General features: G+C 36.2%; 1 protein-coding gene across 4 annotated transcripts; it reads right to left on the reverse strand.

Moving 5' to 3' along the window:
- Nucleotides 1–915: 915 nt before the first annotated feature.
- LOC149395058 (uncharacterized) lies at nucleotides 916–3127 on the reverse strand. Of its 4 annotated transcripts, none has more exons than XR_016297132.1 (4): nucleotides 2866–3121; nucleotides 2581–2721; nucleotides 1444–1607; nucleotides 916–966 (listed from the first exon to the last, which is right to left on the reverse strand). XR_016297132.1 is itself a non-coding variant. In XM_089615559.1 (3 exons), the coding sequence occupies exons 1-3, from the start codon at nucleotides 3041–3043 to the stop codon at nucleotides 1495–1497; spliced, it is 432 nt and encodes a 143-aa protein (XP_089471685.1). In that variant the 5' UTR covers nucleotides 3044–3121; the 3' UTR covers nucleotides 1442–1494. The 4 variants fall into 4 exon arrangements, 1 of the variants encoding a protein (XP_089471685.1); XR_016297133.1 differs by having other exon boundaries at nucleotides 962–1294; nucleotides 1444–1604; nucleotides 2866–3127; XR_016297131.1 differs by having other exon boundaries at nucleotides 962–1294; nucleotides 2866–3117.
- Nucleotides 3128–21122: the final 17995 nt, after the last annotated feature.

Below are 21122 nucleotides of genomic sequence, written 5' to 3' on the forward strand. Positions count from 1 at the left end.
AGAGCAAATATGTATTTGCTCACTAAAGCAACTAGTAAAAGTATCCAAAACAAAAATCTTCATATTTTGGTTCAAATCATTAAAAATTGAAATGAGTAATAGATGTGGCCATTCCCATTTCTGGTCTCTGAGCTCTTCATTTATGTTGGTTTTTTCTATAGGATCACCGAGACTTTATTGATTTACTTAGCCCACACCTGGATTCTAATACCCCGAAAAAGAAGAGTGACTTGAACCACCATTTTTCCATAGAACTGCTCTTAATTTACATGAAATTACAATAGACGAATAGTCATTTGAGGATGCGTGGTCGCGTGGACTCCGGATTGGGCTTGTACGATACATTTTTAAATAATTAATCAATGTTCCTAGTAATCACATATAATTTTCAAAATGATTTAATCATTATGTATATTTAATTCATATTTCGTAATTATATTATAAATAAATAAAAAGATATTATGTTTGCTCCATTTTTAATGCCTTTATAGAATAAACGGGAAATTGCAGAAATAATAACACTTTTTAACTCGCATTTCAAAACTAGCTGTTATTTCAAATCCTTCAGAAATAACTATTTCTCGAATGGTAAAAAATTTATTTTCTTTCTAAAATACATGGTAAACAGTAAAAAAAATTAAATGAAGTCTAAAACTGTAAACATATTCATTTTAAAAAATTGTAAACATAAAAAAAGAGGGGGTTTACAACTTAAATTAAAAATATTAAAATAAAAGCGAGGATTTACTACTTAAAAAAACGATTTTCGTAATAATTGTGCCATAAATTACATAAAAAACGGATACTAGAAGTAATTCCAACTTCAAATAAATTACATAAACACGTGGGCCAAACGTAAGACGTGGATTACGCCTTGCTACTGGTAACTTTCAATATATGGGCCTTGTAACGAGATTTCTGGGAATAGCTTTAGTATTAAATGAAGTAGAAACAACATGAGTAGACCTGGAATATATTACAAACTGTTATTGTCGTGCATTTGAAACAGTAATGATAGATTATTAGGGATCAACTCTAATCTGCGTTTCTAGCTTGGGATGAAACACATTACACAATTATTTAACAAAGGTTCAACAGAATAACTTCTCATATATTTTCTACATATATAGACGTGCATATATATTGTAGACACAAATACGCAAAAAGCTGCCACCATAAGAACATAGCAATAATTATTTAAATGACCTCTATAACCCATAATTTACACAAATACGCCCCCGAGTGTTCAATGGTCAAAAGCGCTTCCTTTTCTGCGAGTTTAGCATTCCCTTCTCTGTGAAGAAACAAATGAAATAAGTGCGTATTTGTCATTTCTGTTATGGTTGTTAAATACTCTAAATTTCAAGAGTGTTTTAGTAACACTCAAATACGCTAAAAGGTTTTTTTCTTTTAGTGTAATGAAATTGAAAATGATCTCCTTACCTAATATATCAAAAGTGTGCTTCATGTTCTCTGCGGCGAGGCTGTTTTTGTTTAATCGTCCATTAAAAGCTCTTCCCTTCGCCAAATATTCGTCGTCTCCGACAAAATCGATTTCCTCGCAGTGGTTCCCGCGCTTGCGACTCTTTTGATGTGCAGTTGAGCTTCTAATATTGAAGAGCAGGAAGCAGATTAAATGTTTTAAAGATCATCACGAACAACATTTTGCTTTATTTTATTTTAGTTGATCATATCAAGAGAAAAGTAATTTGCAAGGTATATTTTGCTTTCATAATATTTTTTTTCCCCGATTGGTCAGCTAATATTACTCGAGCAAAACAAATAGGAGGAGGTAGAATTGATTTTTTCTTTTTTCTTTTTTCTTTTTTCTTTTTTATACTTGGGCAACAATCTCATATTTCAGGTCGCCTAATTGCGAATACCATTATATTCTGATACATCATCGAGGCTAAAACTTACTCTTTTTGCTTTCCTTATTACTAACACACCTTCTTTTCTACAACTGAATCTTGCTCGAGAGAATTAAAATTAGCATACGCAAATAAATGGATCATTAAGCTACTCCAAACTGTTGAGATTGCTGGATAAAATCATAAGGCTCATTGATTACAATAATAAAAGTTATTCTAGTTATATGGCTTATTGAAACGGATCTTTGAAATACCAGATGTACATCATATATACAGCTTTCAATTGCTAATATGTAAATCTCGTATTTTAGTAAGCCTTATGATTTATCCAGCAATTTTTCAATTGCTTATGCATACTATTAAAAAATAATTGCTGGATAACTCATAAAGCTTATTAAAATACGAGATGTACATATATACAACTTTCAATTGCTTATATACACTATGAAACAAAATTATTTATATACAAGGCCCAAAAAAAATTATTGACGGTCAAAAATATGGACAAAATAAGTTCGACTATTTTCCTAAACACTTACAATTTGGGTTATTTCGCTGATTCATTAATTTCAAAGGGTAATTCGTATAACTTTTTGCTAAAATAAATCACTAGTTTTGATGTAATTAAACAAAGTGTTAATTTTCTTATTTTTATTTACAGACAAATTTACGCATATTTGTACAGATTAAATAGAAGAAAATATTTAACCTTTAGATGGCATGTTAGATGACTTGGAAGGAACTACAACCAAAGGAGAGTACAAATAAGAATTGGACATCAAATAGTCGCCAATTTTCTTCACCAGACTTTTCTCGCTCTCCTTATTATCTCTTTTTATTACTTGTACACCTGCGAATAAATAAACAAAAAATATAATTAAGGTTTATACAAGATAGAGTTTAAAACAAGTAAAGCAATAGTATATATATAATTATTATATGTATATATATACCTTTCTCTCTCTTTTTCTTTTTTTTTGATGAATATATATACCTTTCAGGGAGCGAAATTTTGATGGAGGAACAAGTTGAGCGAACAAGTAAGAATCAGATATGAGATAGTCAACGACTTTCTCGATAAAACGTTTCTTCTTTGCAATCTTCTTCTTGGGTTTCTTGGGCACTTTCTTGTTCTGAACACCGAGCAACACTCTCTTCTCTAGAAATGCCATTTTTGTGTGTTATTTTCCTGGTTTGTTTGAACACGAACACTTGGGAGACAACGAGGTGGGTTTCTTGGGGTGAAAAAAATGCAAAACCCAAATTTTGACGGTCACGTGTGAAGTGTCGCGGTCGTGTTCTTTTTCGACTCGTGGCACTTGGTGGCAGCTTCGAGCTTGATGTCGTGTCGTGTCCTGTTTTCGTGTCGTCGTTGAGGATAGGACACGTGGTGATCCTCGGTCAAAACTATCCGTTGCAGAGTTTTTTTCCTTCTGTTTCTACTTGAACAAACAGCAATGAGCAAAAAAAAAAAAGATGTGTTTTTAATTAGCTTTAATAAATAAGCTTATTTACCATACAAATGAGGTAATTATTACTCCAGTCCAAACTACTAATTATAATTTTATTATTATAATGGCTTATATAAACAGACTTAATTAGATATTAAATATTATTAAGTATTTTGGATATGCTTAACGTACCAAGAGTATATAATGAAACAAGAAGAAAATACTATGACATATACGCCGTATTGCTTCAAATATTTACGGGTCTTTATGGTGCTAACTCAAATCTCTGTGTTAGTTTTGGGATTTTCGCGCCGCATTGTTTTGGATTATATGAGCGTTAAGTTATGCGGAAAAGACCCCAACGACATTCTAAACGACGCGGAAAAAAGACGATTGTGCTAGTAGACACCAATACTTGATGAATAATTTTTCGCAAGGCACCACAGTCGAGCTTTTATAATGATACAAATAGCCGTCGTTATAGAAGCTCGAGTTTTTACAACGATATAATTATGCCGTTGTAGAATATTGGACTTTCTACTACGGTACAGTTGTGCCGTTGTAGAATATTGAATATATATATATATATATATATATATATATATATATATATATATATATTACAATGATACATTTGTCACGTTATATAAAATATCCAAATTTGAACGTTATACAATGATATAATATACAGTTGTATAATCTCGCTGTAGCGAGTGCAAAATTTCACTGCACACTAAGACATAAAGTACTTCTGGATGCGACTTTTGTCGCATCCAAAAGTCAAAAAGTCGTATCCAATGGTTAAATTGGATGCGATATTGGAAGTCGCATCCAATAATCCGCATATGTTGACCCTGGATGCGATTAATCGCTTCCTAAAGTCCAGATTTTTGGATGCGACAAAGTCGCATCCATTATCGCATCCAAAGCTATTCCGCCATTTTTTTTGCGAGATAATAGACTATTAGATGCGACTTGTCGCATCCAATTCTGCTCCCACCAAAACGCGGGAACCTTTTGGATGCAACTAGTCTTTCCCGCGTTTTGGCGGGCAGAGTATTGGATGCGACAAGTTGCATCCAATGTTATAGTTATTTTGGCGGGCAATCTTTGGAGGCTCTTTCCCTGGCTTGCTCTTGAGCTTTGACTCGATTGACCCCGACATCGGAGTGGGAGAGGGACAGCCCAGAGCCTTTGCTGGTCGCGAAATTGCTGCTGTGGTGGTGCTCAGTGGCGCAAAGGACTCGGGGAAGGCATAGAGGACCCAAACCCTGACGTCGAGCGTTTCTAATCGTCACTGAGTTGTTTAGGAGTTTTGGGGAAGGCGTTGGATTTGAGAGATATGAGCTTGGAGATGGACTCCGCCGTGGCGTTGATCAGCGGCTGACTCGGCCTTGCTCGGCTGGTCGTACCCAAGCCGGTCTTGGACGCAATGACGCTGGACAGAGGCTGAGGCACACACATATACACATAGAGAGAGAGGGGGAGAGACAGAGCCGGAGAGAGCTATTTCGAGAGAGAGTTAGAGAGATATAGAGAATTTACCTGAGAGTTGGTGCTCGCCCATTTGTGCGTGGTGGTCGTCGGATTTGTGTGGGTCGGAGAGGTGGGAGATTGAGCACAACGTGGTAGATAACTATTTAGAGGTTGTGGCGCTCGCCTGGTGGTGTTCGCCGGCTAGTCGTGGTTGTCGTCGAATTTGGGCTGGTCGGAGAGGTGAGAGGCGGAGAGTGAGAGGTTGTTGTCAGAGAAAAGATGTAGATCAAAGGGATAGAAGCGAGGTGGCGGTGATGGTGCTATGAGATATTGAGGTCGGAGAAGAGAGAAAAAAAACAAAGAAGAGTGAAAGCGGCGGATGAGGAAGACGAAGAAGAAGCTGGCTTTAAATAAAAATAACCTAGAAATTGGATGCGACAAGTCGCATCTTTTTGGATCATTGGATCCGACTAGTCACATCCGAAAGCTAAAAATAAATGGCAAGTCGCATCCAATGATAATTAAAAATTAAAAAACTAAAATAATGCCACGTCAATAATTGAACGAAAAATGAGAGAATTTAACCCCGCTTGAAATTTTGGCTTTTGGAAGTCTCCTCCAATTACTTCACAACCATTGGATGCGAGTTGCATCCAATGGTCAATATACCCACTTAAATGAGCAAAAATTTAATGCATTCTTATGACTCTTTTGGATGCTACTAGTCACATCTAATGATCATTTAGCTGCGACTAGGCCATCCGAAGTTAAAAGCTTAATTTGTCGCCGTGGCAACAAGGTTTGCATAACGGTACAAGTGTACTGTTGTGTAAAATGAAAGAATGATTTAATTAATATTTATCAATATTGTATTTTCATTCCTTATAAAACATTTTTTCTTTGTCTCTCTCAACGCGAATGGTTGACGCGACGATTAGTCGTCCTTCTTCTTCTTCAACAGCTTGCCATCACTACCATCCTTCATTTGCCTCGGTTCCATCGCCACCGGCTCGCTGTTCGCCAATGGTTCCGTCATTTCCTTAACCTTCCACAACCTTGTAACCCTATAATTTCTTTTTCATTTTTTCTTTCTATCATGGTCATCCGCCCCTCCGACACGAAGCTTAGTACCATTCTCTCTCTCTCTCTCTCTCTCTCTCTCTCTCTCTCTCTCTCTCTCGACCTTCAATGCCACTAAACAGAGGAGCGAGATTGAAATCAAAGAAGATGAAGGATTCGACCTTATCCAACGTAATGAAAAAAAAAAACTCATTCTTATTGAAGCTTGTTTGCTGTTGATTTTCGTTGAAATAGTTTGATTTGTTGTTGTATTTAGTTACATGGTTAATTTTCCCTCTCAACTACACAGATTTGGGTCCGAGTTACGATTTAATTTTGGGGATAACTGAGTGTGCAGGTTCCGAACCGTTGACTAGGCCTGTGCACGGTCCGGTCCGGTCCAAAACCGGCCAAAAAACCGGACCGGACCGTTCAAAACGGTTCAAAAAAACCCAAACCGGACCGGACCAAAAAACTGTATAAACCGGACCGGACCGGACCGTTTTAAATCATTTAGACCGGACCGGACCGTTTTGAACCGTTTGGACCGTTTTGAACCGTTTAGACCGGACCGGACCGGACCGTTTTGGACCGTTGGACCGTTTTGAACCGTTTAACATAATTTTTTAAAAAAAAATCATTAATTTTCCACCAAAACACAAACATATAGTCATATTTGGGAGTTAAATACATGCATAAATGCTTAATTTGGCTAATTGGACATCAATTAATTTTTTTTAATTTTTTTTTAATTTTTTTTATAAATAAACCGGTCCGGTCCGGTTTAACGGTTTTTTTTAAAAAAACCGGACCGGACCGTTTACATTGAGTAAACCGGACCGGACCGGACCGGGGAAAAAAAAACCGTTTTAAACCGGACCGGCGGTTTAAAAATCCCCGGTCCGGTCCGGTTTACGGTTTTTACGGTTTTTTTGCGCCGCCCTACCGTTGACACCAACAAACAAAAATGAAGGCATGCATTTCATTTTGGATACCCTTTCATTGTTAATATTTGTTTGCCTTTGTTGTTACTATATCCTAGCATTTACGGTATGGCATTTTGGATAGATTCTTAATAGAAGATACCAAGAAGAGTTTGTTTTATTTCTGGTGTCATTATATTTTATTTTTTCCATACAGAACGCATGTTTATTTATGTTGTCACCATATATCTCTATGCTTATTTATTTATGAGGAAATGGCAGCATAAATACACATTGTTTAAGACTAGATGTACTTAATTACCTTTTCTTTTCTTTCTTTTTTTTTACAGCAATACCTCATGTTAATATTTGGTTGTGCCATTACTATTAAGAGTGTTAAATGCTCACGGAAGTACACATCATGTCGTCATCTTCTAAAATAAGATATTGAATTTTTAAAACTCAAATTAAGTCTAATATTTATTGAGTTTATTGAATTTTAAAAACAAAAATTCGAATTGTGATATTTATTAGACATTTAAGCCGATTGAAATCAAATCCCCAATTGAAAACCCTAGATATGTGATTCTTCATCCACAATTCTTCTTCCTACTCGTGTTGCGTTATTCTTCATATCATTACTCTTCTTCGTCTTCAACTCACGGAATAGTCATTGGAAGAGCAGGACTTACGGTGGTCGTGTTGTGAGTGTGGCTTCCCGTTGGTTGAGTGGTTGTCGTGGACCATCGAGAATCCTGGGAGAGGATTCTTTACCTAATGTAGGAAAGAGGTGAGTGATACATGTCGTTTGTTGAATTAATATGTGTATCAAAGTTTATTTTCTTAGTCTTCTTTGTTTTTCTCGTACACAGAATGAAGGCGGGTGCAATTTTTTCATTTGGAAAGATCCTGAAATGTGTGCGAGATCCAAGGATGTGATTTCCGGACTGATCACTAAGAAGAACAAGCTAGAGTGTGAGACTCATGCACTTTGATCCAAGGTTTGGAAGCTACAAGTGGTTACTGTTGGACTTATTGTAATTCTTATTGTGTGATTCCTCTACTTATTGTTCTACTGCAATTCTGACTTTGTATTAGGTTGAGTCCGAGTGTGATGTTGGTCTAATGAACCTGTAATGGTAAAAAAAACTAAGTGTGTGTGTGTGTCTGTTTTGTAAAAGTCTGAGTATTGAAATTCTGTACTGATTTTGTAATAATGGTAGTTACCAATTATGTGGCTTGAGTAAGTTTTGTGGATTATGATCATGTAATGAACCTATAATTGGGTAATGAAGAGTGTGTTCATATCAAAATATTCATATGATCCTGATATTGATATTCATATACATTTAGAGTCTGTGCAAACAAGAGCACTTCCAAAATAGTCTATTGCCAAAAATTGGCTCTTACGTACAAGAGCACTTCCAAAATAGTCGGTTGGCAAAAATTGGTTCTTACCTACAAGAGAACTTCAAAAAATTGACCATATACATTAAAACTAACGATTACCTACAGATTCATAGTGTTATCAAAACAGGTCTGAGTACTATATCTACGTCCTATACTTAATGATTTCAGATAGTTGGCTGGAAACTTCATGGCTTGAACTTGCTTGAGAAGCGTTGGAATTGGCTTTTTGTCGTTGCCTTCGCGTATCTCTCTTCACTGTCTTCGGTGGCCTTCCTCTGTTCTTTGGCTGGTTTACCTACAATATGTATATGGATTTGTTAAGAGAAATAACAGTTAATTTAAATTTTTTATCAAGTCAATTAATTACCTTCTCCATTGTTGCATTCTTGCACGTTATTCTAGAATGTTCTGGTTGACCACATTTACTGCATCGATTTACATGTCCTTTCTGAGAATGCTTCTTAGCATGGGATAGCCAGGAAAACCTGGTGGTGGCTCGTCATTGGCTTTGTTCCTCTTCTTCTTTGGTCTGCCCGGTAAACCTATCTCAAGAGGTAGAAAAAATGGATTTTTCCAGGCGTTGGCCATTTGTCCGGGCTGTTCATTGGCTCTATAATCTCATTGTATGCCGAATTGAATGCTTCTTTTTTATACCATTCATCAGTGTAGTCCTTAGGATCTAGTCTGGATGCCCAAATACAAGCTAAAGCATGAGGGCAAGAAATGCCACTTGATTGAAAACCTCGACAAGTGCATTCCATGGCCCTCAAGTCAACCAGAAATGACTCAGCGTCAATGAAGGTAACCTGGAATTTTGCCTTATCTGAAGTAAATTTCCAATAAAGTCTAATGTATCACGCAATCCAATAATCAAATATAAATTTCCAATGTCTGCTAATGTATCAAAAATAAATTTCCAATATCTACTAATGTAGACCGGCAATATCGTGCAATGTTTTTGTGTTTCTCAACGAGCCCCCATATCCGCTTGCCAACTTGGTGTTGCCACTTTTGAACATCACGTCATTTTGTTGCGAACCTGAAGTCACTTCAACCAAAATCTGATAGTCTCAAGGAGTGTGACTATCGGTTTGTCTCGTGCAACCAGAATCGCGGAGTTGAAGCTTTCGCATAGATCGTTGAGAAGCATATCACACTTCACTGATGTTCTGAATTGTGATTTGCTCCACTCTTTGGGGTTCTTCTTCAGCAGCCACTCATGAGCCTTTACATCCTCAACTTCAAGTAACTTCATCCTTTGATCAAACTCGACGGTTGTTGTAGCTCATGCACAAGACAATAGAATTTGCTTCAACAAAAGCCCACTATGGTCATTCTTGAAGTTAGTGTGGAAATGTCTCACACAGAAGCATATCTCAGCCCTAGGAAAAACATCACTTAGAACTTTCTACAGTCCTTCTTGCCTATCACTCATCATTGTGCACCTAGCTTCATTCTGAACTTCAAGATCCTCATGCAGCAGCTTCATGAACTACGTCCAGGTCTCTGTATTTTCTATCTCAACCACTGCAAAGGCTATCAGAAATTGGAAATTATTCGGATCAGTTCCATTTGCATGCTTTGAGCATATGAACACTCTCTCGAACACCCTCTTACCGTGATCGAGAGTAGTCTTCAATAATGCAGTTGTACCTATATTAAATCACAATTCAAAACAAATAAGCCTAATAATCTGAAACATTTTAAACATTCAAAACAAATAAAACATAATAATATATTCCAAACAATCTCAATTCTATACCTGGGTTAGTGGATGTCAATTGCTTATAGTAATCCTCTAGAATTACATATTGATCCTTCACCGACCCCTCCAACACTAGTATAGCCTTTTTCTTTGCTCTATAGAACTTCTCCTTGGACACATTGCTGAATTTTTGTGCACACACCATGCTCTTGAAGCTCTTATAATCCATGTTTGGGTTCCAAGAAATTCTTTGCTAACCACTCGCTTCTCACGAGCGGGTTATCAAAAAAAGTTCCACAAACGTGCTCCTCTATAAGAATATTAATCCTTACTGTTTTGAAATCGGAATTCTTAACCCTCGCATATAGAACCCACTTACAACCTTTGCCTCGACACTTTGCTCAAACTCTGTTACTATCGTTGAATGCATACTGAAAACCTCTATCATTCTGAATGAAAAATTCTTTCAGCATATTTCTCAGATGAGACATGGTTGGGAATTCCATACCTATTTTGAGCTTGAAACCGTCAAATCTTGACCTTGTGTTGAACTCGTTTCTTCTCTTGACCCTCCTTGTTTGAACATTGTCGTCACTACACAAACTATCCAAGTCGCTCTCATTCCATGACCCATCCGAATATTCCTCGCTATCGTAGACAGTGTTACAAGAATCATTCACGGCCGACCACCATTGTTGAGGATGTGTTGTGTTTTGAAGGTCTATCTCATGTTCTCCATTGTCGTCATACTCTTCCTCATGGAGTATGAAATCCTCTTTGCCATCGTTTTCATGCTCTTCTTCAGCCATTTGCGATTTGAAATTAGAGATTGAGGACTTGGGAAAATAGGGTTCTATCGAGGCCTCTTCTATCGAATATATATTTAATTAATAAATAATTTATTCCATTTTCTCTTTTAATTGAATAAAATGAATATTATTAAAACTAAACAGATATAAAAAAACAAGTAAATAGGTTTTTAATTATAAATTCAATCAGGACCGTCCATTTTTAACTGGTAGTAACGGCACAACCAAATATTAACATAATGTATTTTTTTCGTCAAAAAGACGAAAATGTAGTTAAGAGCATCTAGTCTTAAACAATGTGTATTTATGCTGCCGTTTCCTCTTTATTCATTTTGATTTGCAATCTATCATGTGTTGAATTGATAGACAAGATCCGGGTCGGATTGGCACGGGCAGCTGGATCGCGGTAGAGCGCGATGGACGAATCTGTCTGAGGCACGGATCGAGATGAAGAGCTCCAAGATTAGGTCATCGATCGTTGGCTGGAGTTGAAGCTCTTGCTTGTCCAAGGTTAATCTCATTTCTTTCTCATTTTTTTCCTTCAACTTCAAAAATAAAGATTTCGGATTTCATTGATTTTTTATTATTAATAACGAATTCGAGCTTATAGGGAAGAAATTTGTGGGAGTAAATTTGAGTTGCAAGCTCAAGATATGTGATTTTGGGCTCGCTCAAGTCGCTTCCAATGATGCCCCTTCAACTATTTTTTGGACCTCGAGTTACAACTTTCAACTTGCCCTGAATTTCTAAAATTTTCTCTTACCTCCCTTTCTTTTGGTGAAGGTAGAGGAATTTAATGGCTTTTCATCTTATTTATGTTTCAAAAGGGCCTTTAAGCCACCATGCCCTAAATATTTTATTTTCTTGAAGGATTATGTCTCAACTCGGTGGTACGATGCTCCTGAGTATGCGAGTCATTTTTCTCAAAAGTGAATAGATATTTATATTCAGTACTCCCGAAGCACCAAATATATCCTTATGGTCTGCTATTATGATTTTTGTTTTGTTTTTTGTTTTTCGTTTTTCGTTTATGAAAGTATGAAATGTAACTCTAGTAGTGTTAACCTACATTAGGAATTAGTAGTAGTTTTTTTAACTTCTTGACATGTATTATAGAGATTTTTTTTAATTTTTTTTTTACTTCTATTGAACTCTAGGTCAGGCTAAATAGGTACATAATACCACAGTGCAAATAATCGAGTTCATGGTTAAAATTATATAGTTGTAATAATTTTTTGCTGGTTTTGTTGGTAAATCTTCAGTACACTCCTCCAACTGAGTAGGGGTTGATTTATTCTACTGTCAATGTGGTGTATAGGGATATGAGTTGCTGCATCAAATGGAGCCATATCATCAGGTTTGTATATGTTTAAACTTAGCCAATGGTTGGTGTTTTTTTTTTAATTATGGTTTAAGCTCTTTTTGGCTTTGAATAAAGAGAGAGGTAAAGGCAATGGTTGTGATGATTGTTGTTCATATGCTAACTTATGAACAACAGTCGAGAGAGGTTGAATTACGAGAAGGCGGCTCTAAACGAGAGGATGCAGGAGTACAAGAGGCAAGTGGACAGAGAGTCGATGGCCCTTTGGCGGTGGTAATGACGCAGGGCATTCAAGCCATCTGCAGAAGCTCCCATAAAACGATTGAAGCATCATCTGCTTCCAAGGGCAAGATTGCTTACTTTCATTATCTTATCTCTCTATTGCAAACCACTTTGTGCTTTCATTATCTTATCTTTCCATTGCAAACATAGCATCTGTTGATTGTTATTCCTTATGTGTTGAGATTTGTGAAAAAAAAACACACAATTCACGTCGCTCTATTAAAAAGTGACGTGTAAACCTCTTGTCCAACTCGGTGCAACAACATATAATTCTCGCTGCAGCGAGACTTTCTACAACGTTACAAATAATCATTATAGAACATCTCGCAACAGTGAGAAATAGATGTCGATACGGCGAGATATTCAGATTTTGTATTTTTATCATTGTAGAAGCTTCTATAGTAGTACGTGTACCATTGTAGAATCTAAAACATTCTACGACGATACCTGTATCATTGTATAACTTCTTCAACGGAGGCTTCTACAACAATAAATAACCATTGTAGAAGGTTTCTACCATTGTAGAAGCCAACAAAATATAGTAGTGAGGTGATTTCACAGTGCGTACTTTATGATATTGGTTTCTCAGGACTCTTATTTACTTGGTGGAACAGACAAAGAGGTCTGACTTCTCTTCAGGAGTGTCTTAATCGCTTCCTCGGCATGAATGCATAATCAGTTCCCCTTTGGCTTTTTCTTATGAGAAGAGGATTATGTGGCGATTATATCATAAGAGGTTGATGTGTTTTAGCGAGGAATGTTGCGCCAAAGGGGAGAAATGGTGCGCTTTTATTGGCTAAAATTAAGGGATAAAATAAGTGTCTTATTCCATAAGGCTACTTCCTAAAGATATTACTTCTTATAGTATATATTTGACTAATCTCATATCATCTCATTCTACGTCCATGGATTATCATTATGATGTCATCAACGCTATCCCATGTATGATCGGGACTCTTATGAACCGTACCCTAAGCGAACGTGCAAGATATTCTTCCAGCTTTTTCTTGATGTCTAGTCTAAAACACACCACAGACTTATCGTAGTTGAGAACTTGGCTAGAGGTCCGCTCTTAGGCCCAAAGACTCAACTTCACTTCTTGGCTCTCCTCTAATTTGGGTTGAAAAGAAATCAATCTATCATTCATAAAGAACAAGTTAGAGACGAAGACACCTAGATCCCCAAATCACAATCCTATAATGGTTTTGACCTATTGCACCCTTTGGAACAATGCCGAAAGCCCTTGCGATAAAAAAATAAGAGAAAAATAAAAATGGGATCACCTTGACATAGACCGCGTTGTGGGGTTACATTACCAGTCAAAGTTCAATTTATTTTAAAAGAGAAACGCATTGATCGGACACACTTCAACACTACCCACTTTTTGTCATATCCTGTTGGAAGCATCATGACTTCAATATAATCACATTCGACCTGATCATAGACTTTTTACATATTGAGCTTCAAGGCCCCGCACTTCTCATTCTATAACCTACCTCGCCGAATCATTTGGATCCCCTCAAAGCCAATAATCATATTATCAAAGATTTATAGTCCTCCCACAAAGTCACCTTGATTCTCCGAAATAAAACTCACCTAGACTCTCTCAACTTATTTTTGATGCACCTATAAATTATTATGTATGTCATGGTGCCCAAACTAATCAGCCTAAAGTCTTTTCACCCTTTTGGGATCTTGATCTATATAATCAAGGTAACCACAGTGTCATTTAGGACCCAAGCTCGAGGTTGTCATTGAGAACTACCAAGACATCTAAGTCACAACTGTTGGAATCGATCTAGGGTTTGAGAAAATAATTAACGCTTCGGTAAGCGGCAGAATTTTAAAAATTTTCTTTTACAAGTAAAACAGTTTTTACTAACCTAGACAAGTGCAAGTACATGTAATTAAAAACCAATATGAGCTAGAAGTTTACTAACCTTTCTTGAAGCTTGATCTTTGAGAAGCTCTTAGAAAGTTGCAACGCTCGTCTCCCCTCGCAGCACGTCCCTCTTTCTTTCCTCGGCACCTCGAGCAACCACGAAAGTTTCTATCACTAAATCACTCGAAAGAAAAGGAATTAGTGAGTGGGCACTTTTAAACACTACGACTTAAGAACGAGTCTTGAAGTCGCAGAGCTAAACTCTAGGTCAAATGAGGACCTAGTTGCCAAATCAAAATCGAAAATAAACTAGAGAGAGAGAGAGGAGTTCGGCCAAAGTTCTAGAGAGAGAGTCTCTCAAATCTCTTAAACTTGGATAAATGAAATGTGAGGAATGATGCTCCTATTTATAGGAGGAGGATTACCTTCAAAAGGTAGTTTCCTCTTTTCCTATTGCCTTGCACGTCCAACATGCCTCATGAAGGCTTAGGATTTGTTTCCTCATTTGATTTCCTCTTAGTTGGCCGAAAATGCACTTTCCTTCTTAAGGAAATTTGTTTCCTCTTTTTCTTTTGGCAAGTATCTTCATACATCAATGCACAAAATAAACTCTCTTTCCCACTATGGCATGAACGAAATTCAGCCTTATTTTCCTTGGGTTGGACGAAATTTGAGCTTCTAGAAGGAGCTTCTAGATGTTTCTTCATTTGTTCATGACAACATAAGAAAAGCCCATTAAGAATTTTCAAGTAAAATTCTATGAAATGAAATTAATCCTCAAGGCCCAATAAACTATTAATGGCTGAGTGTTTTAAGTTTCATTTGTCATCAAATGACCTTGTCAAAAAAATTTATTGACATTCATTTCGTCCTATGTCCAAAAGGACAAAAATATCCTTTTGACAATTTTCGTAAAACTGTCTCGTTCTTGTTTTGACTTAGCTTTCAGTTTAACTATTCCTACTCGATGTGATTCGTGACAGTGACCTCATGGACCCAAATGAACAAAGCTTGAGCTAAACACTTGGACTCAAAAGTTCACAAACCTTTTCCAAGTTTAGCTTAATGCCAACTGACTCCACTAAAGAGTTGACACTGAAAATCTCTCGGTTCAAATGAATTTATTTTCTACTCAAGAATTCAACCTAATTATGATGAGCGGATCCACTGAATATTATCTATGTTTACCCTTCATGAATGTCATCAGCTAGTCGGGATTTACTAAATTACCATTTTACCCTTCTAGCTGTTATTTCCTCAACTCCTTTGTCGCTTGTGAATAAGTTAGAAACAATGTATTGACGAGGAGCTAACAAGTCACATTGTTTCATCCAAAAGAGTCAGGACTCAATTTGGACACTGGCCAGTTCATTTATTCACACTCCAAGGAACAAAGCATGAGGTGACATACATTGCATTTCAGCAATCTTGTACATGAATTCCATATCTATGAGAACTTCACAAAGTTACTCATGACAGACTCACAACTTAGTACCTCACCAATAGGCCTTGTTCGGAATCACATAGTGAGTCTGAACTTTGACTTTCTCAAATGAGAATACTAAGGTGTGAAATGGCATGTCTCATTTCAGGATTAAGGTAAGCATGATGCAATTCATACATAGTGACTTCGAGACATAAGAGGTTAAATGGTTTGTTCTTATATTGTCTCTAGAAGTGCACTGGTCAATTCAGTACCTTTGGAAGATACCTAGAAGAACTATAGAGTCCCCAACTCTCAATGCCTCATAACCAGACATCATAGATTCTTCTAACAATCATACTGAGGTCAATAGTCCTTTGACCCTAAGATTGCGAATATATCGTTTTAAGCAAACTACGAAGAGTTTGTTCATGCAAATCTACATTTGTCTCTTCGTAAGTTGTTAAGTTTGTTTATGGACTAAAAGACTAAGGTTTTATCATAAAGCTTCAAACAAAGAAAGAATGAATGAACGTTTCAACTTTTTATTAATGAATAAGCAATTACAAGCAAGAGTCTTCGTAAGACTATATGACATCAAATGTACGTAAATAGACACTACTACTCTTCTTGTGGGCACCATTGACAACAACAACATCTCCCACAATATGTCAATATATTTGGAAGAGAGAGAGAGAGAGAGAGAGAGAGAGAGAGAGAGAGAGAGGGTGGGTGGCCAAGTCTAGAGAGAGAAGCTCTCAATCTCATAAACTTGTTTTTTTTTCAATATTGTGAATGAGGTGTGGTATTTATAGGAGGAGGGATTGCTTTGAATAGGTAGTTTCCTCTTTTCTATTGGATATCACATATTCATGAGCACAATATTTATTTTCCATTCCTATCAAAATACCAAGGTTGGAAATTTGTTTCCCATTTTCCTTTCTTGGCCGTCCAACATGTATCATCATGCTACAAATTTGTTTCCTCTTTTTTCTTTTGGTAAGTATATTCATATATCAATGCACAAAATAATTTCCCTCTTTCTTTTATGATGGTGGACGAAATTTGCTTCTAGAACATGCTTCTAGATGTTTCTTTATTTGTTCATGACAATACAAGAAAAGCCCATGTAGAATTTTAACATAAAATTCCATAAAATTAAATTCAATCCTGAAGGCCCAATTCTTCATACATGGCCGTGTGGACTTATTAAATTGTCATCATATGACAATTTCCAAAATCTTATTTTGACATTTATACCATCTTATGTCCTTATGGACAAAATTACCCTTTAGACGATTTTCGTAAAATTCGTCTAGCTCAACACTTGAACTTGTTTTGACTTAGCTACTAGTTTAACAAATCCTACTCTAATTACTTGTGGTAGTGACCTCATGGATCCAAATGAACAAAGCTTGAACTAGCATGCTTGGACACAAAAGTACACAAACTTTTTTCAAGTTCTAGCTTAATGTCAAGTGACTCCACTAAAGAGTTGACACTGAAAATCTCTCGGTTCAAATGAATATATTTTCTACTCAAAATTCTACTTAATTGTGATGAGTGGATCCATTGAATATTATCTATGTTTACCCTTCATGAATATCATCAACTAGATAGAACTTCTGAAAATTACCATTTTACCCTTCTAGTTGTTATTTCCTCGACTTCTTTGTCACTTGTGAATAAGTTAGAAACAATGTATTGACGAGGAGCTAACAAGTCACATTGATTCATCCAAAAAAATTCATGACTCAATTTGGACATTGACCAGTTCATTTATTCACATTCCAAGGAACAAAACATGAGGTGATATACATTGCATTTCCGCAATCTTGTACATGAATTTCATATCTATGAGATATTCACAAAGTTGTTCATGACATCTTCATAACTTAGTATTTCATCAATAGGTCTTGTCTATATCACATAGTGAATCTAGAGCTCTGATTTTCTCAAATGAGAGTACATAAGCTATGAAATTACATGTCTCATTTCAGGATTGAGGTAAGCATGATGCAATTCATACATAGTGACTTGGAGAAAGAAGAGGTTAAATGGTTTGTTCTTACAAAGTCTTTAGAAGTACACTGGTCAATTCAATATATTCAGAAGATACCTAGGAAGAACTATAGAGTCTCCAACTCTCTATGTCTCATAACCAAACATTATAGGTTCTCCTAACAATAATACTAAAAATCAATAGCCCTTTGATCCTTAGACTGTGAATATGTTGTTTTAAGCAAACCATGAAGAGTTTGTTCATGTAAATCTGTATTTGACTCTTCATTTATTGTTAGGTTTGTTTAAGGACTAAAGACTAAGGTTAATCATAAAGCTCCAAACAAACAAGAAAGAATGAATGAAAGTTTCAACTCTTTATTAATTACTCAGCAGTCACAAGCAAGAGTCTTTGTAAGACTTTATCACATCAAATGTATATAAGTTATGACTACTACTCTTCTTGTGGGCACCAATGCCAACAGGCTGTCCGAAAAGTCTTTGCTCGCTCTTTATCAGCCACACACCATTCATGCTCCTCATTCGTGACACCTCCCCCATCTCCTATTTTCAAGTAACCGAATTGCCTCAACACCCAATATTATCTAGTTTATAATCGAGCGCTTCCAAAAAAAGCATCCATCATACCTGACACCTTTATGCATCCCTCTTTGTTTTCTCAAAGTTATAAAAAATAATCTCATTGAAATTCTCTCCAGAAAGCCATAACCCACGGGATAGGCCGTAAATTCTTTGGATAAGCTCCCACGTGAATCCTCGTTACATCCTAACTGGGTTCCCATAAATTCCCATAAGCCTTCTAAAAATCCCAGTTTTTTTCCCAAATATGTCACCTCGTTGAGAAATCTTGAAAAAGAACCAATTATGATATTGTTCCTCTCTGCTGGTCTTAAATTTGGAAAAATAATTTTTAAAGTTGTTCAAGACAACAACAAGAAGTTGTTCAAGACTTGGGTTAGTTACGTCACATATGTCATGTCGCGCAAATAGATCTAATAAGTTAGGCATTTGAGAGAAAGTATGCAAACCTAAGTCCTTGTACCTTTGATTGAGAATTAGTAGATTATTTTTCACCACCGAACGTATTAGTCGCCCTCAGTAGGTATTTTACCACCACACAAAGTTACCAAATCTTCGTGTCATTAATTACCTTTGATAGTTTGTTTTATTGATCGTGTATAAAAAAATTAGTTATTTAACTGGTTGTCATAACCAATGGTTGAACAACTATCTCATATGACATGTTTAGTAATTTAAGATACTCTTATCACTTCCTTTTAAAAAAAATGCCAAATCTCCACTCGTACCCTCCCAGTTCCAAAAAAAAAAAAAAAAATCCTATACTTAAGTTTCTCTACCCAAAACTTTTGTATTTTGGTCTCGGAAAAGAATAGGAAATCTGGGTTTTGAAATTTGATGAGATATTAGAGAGAATTCAACTTCCAAGGGTTGCATATCAGTTGGAAATTACATAACACATCTATCATTGATTATGGTTGCCCTTCTCCATAATCAGCGCCGATATAATATGGAAACCTCACCAAATATTTGGATGTTAGGTATTTCTACTTGGAATCCAAAAGCTCAACAGAGTTCACGGCTAGTATGTCTGAAGTGAGTCGTTCTTTGACTTAGCTATTTTTTAACGAATTTGTTTGAGTGCGTGTATTGACTATATATAGTGAAATTATGTTTTGTCATAGACAAGACTTCGCACATAATGTAGAGTTAATGTGTGTGATAATCTGTTCCGATTAAATAGATAGATAATATAAAGTACTGCGTAAAGTAAATGACACAAACAATGGTAACTTAGTTTGGTGCAACGTCACCTACTCTGAGAGAGCATTTACGTAGTGAAAAGAAAATTTACTATATGAAAAGTAGTCAATAGTAAAAAACGGTCTTATATGAATGACACCCACTGTTGTCAATGGTGCCCACAAGAAGACTAGTAGTGTCTATTTGTGTACATTTGATGTAATAAAGTCTTACGAAGACTCTTGCTTGTAATTGCTTATTCATTAATAAAGTTGAAACGTTCATTCATTCTTTCTTTGTTTGTTTGAAGCTTTATGATAAAACCTTAGTCTTTTAGTCCATAAACAAACTTAACAACTTACGAAGAGACAAATGTAGATTTGCATGAACAAACTCTTCGTAGTTTGCTTAAAACGATATATTCGCAATCTTAGGGTCAAAGGACTATTGACCTCAGTATGATTGTTAGAAGAATCTATGATGTCTGGTTATGAGGCATTGAGAGTTGGGGACTCTATAGTTCTTCTAGGTATCTTCCAAAGGTACTGAATTGACCAGTGCACTTCTAGAGACAATATAAGAACAAACCATTTAACCTCTTATGTCTCGAAGTCACTATGTATGAATTGCATCATGCTTACCTTAATCCTGAAATGAGACATGCCATTTCACACCTTAGTATTCTCATTTGAGAAAGTCAAAGTTCAGACTCACTATGTGATTCCGAACAAGGCCTATTGGTGAGGTACTAAGTTGTGAGTCTGTCATGAGTAACTTTGTGAAGTTCTCATAGATATGGAATTCATGTACAAGATTGCTGAAATGCAATGTATGTCACCTCATGCTTTGTTCCTTGGAGTGTGAATAAATGAACTGGCCAGTGTCCAAATTGAGTCATGACTCTTTTGGATGAAACAATGTGACTTGTTAGCTCCTCGTCATATACATTGTTTCTAACTTATTCACAAGCGACAAAGGAGTTGAGGAAATAACAGCTAGAAGGGTAAAATGGTAATTTAGTAAATCCCGACTAGCTGATGACATTCATGAAGGGTAAACATAGATAATATTCAGTGGATCCGCTCATTATAATTAGGTGAATTCTTGAGTAGAAAATAAATTCATTTGAACCGAGAGATTTTCAGTGTCAACTCTTTAGTGGAGTCAGTTGGCATTAAGCTAAACTTGGAAAAAGTTTGTGAACTTTTGAGTCCAAGTGTTTAGCTCAAGCTTTGTTCATTTGGGTCCATGAGGTCACTTTCACGAATCACATCGATAGGAATAGTTAAACTGGAAGCTAAGTCAAAACAAGAACGAAAATAGTCAAAAGGGTATTTCTGTCTTTTGAGACAAATGATGAAATGAATGTCAATAAATTTTTTGACAAGTTCATTTGATGACTTAATGTCACTCGGCCATGACTTGATCATTGGGCCTTGTGAATTAATTTCATTTCATAAGAATTTTATTGAAAATTCTAAATGGACATTTTCTTATGTTGTCATGAACAAGTGAAGAAAATTCTAGAAGCCTTTTCTAGACAATATGGGCGCCTACCCTATAGAGAAATAGGAGAGATTATTTTGTGCATAAATGTATCAAGATACTTGCCAAAAGAAAAAGAGGAAACAAATTTCCCACACATGCTTGTAGGAATTTCGGCCAAGTGAGAAAAAGGCAAGCCAAGGAACAAAAAAGGAAACAAATCCAAGCCTCTAGGAGGCTGC

Source organism: Urtica dioica, chromosome 5 (genome assembly GCF_054948205.1).
Source record: "Urtica dioica subsp. dioica isolate 48M chromosome 5, U.dioica_male_clone48M_v1_H2, whole genome shotgun sequence".
Taxonomy (NCBI): domain Eukaryota; kingdom Viridiplantae; phylum Streptophyta; class Magnoliopsida; order Rosales; family Urticaceae; genus Urtica; species Urtica dioica.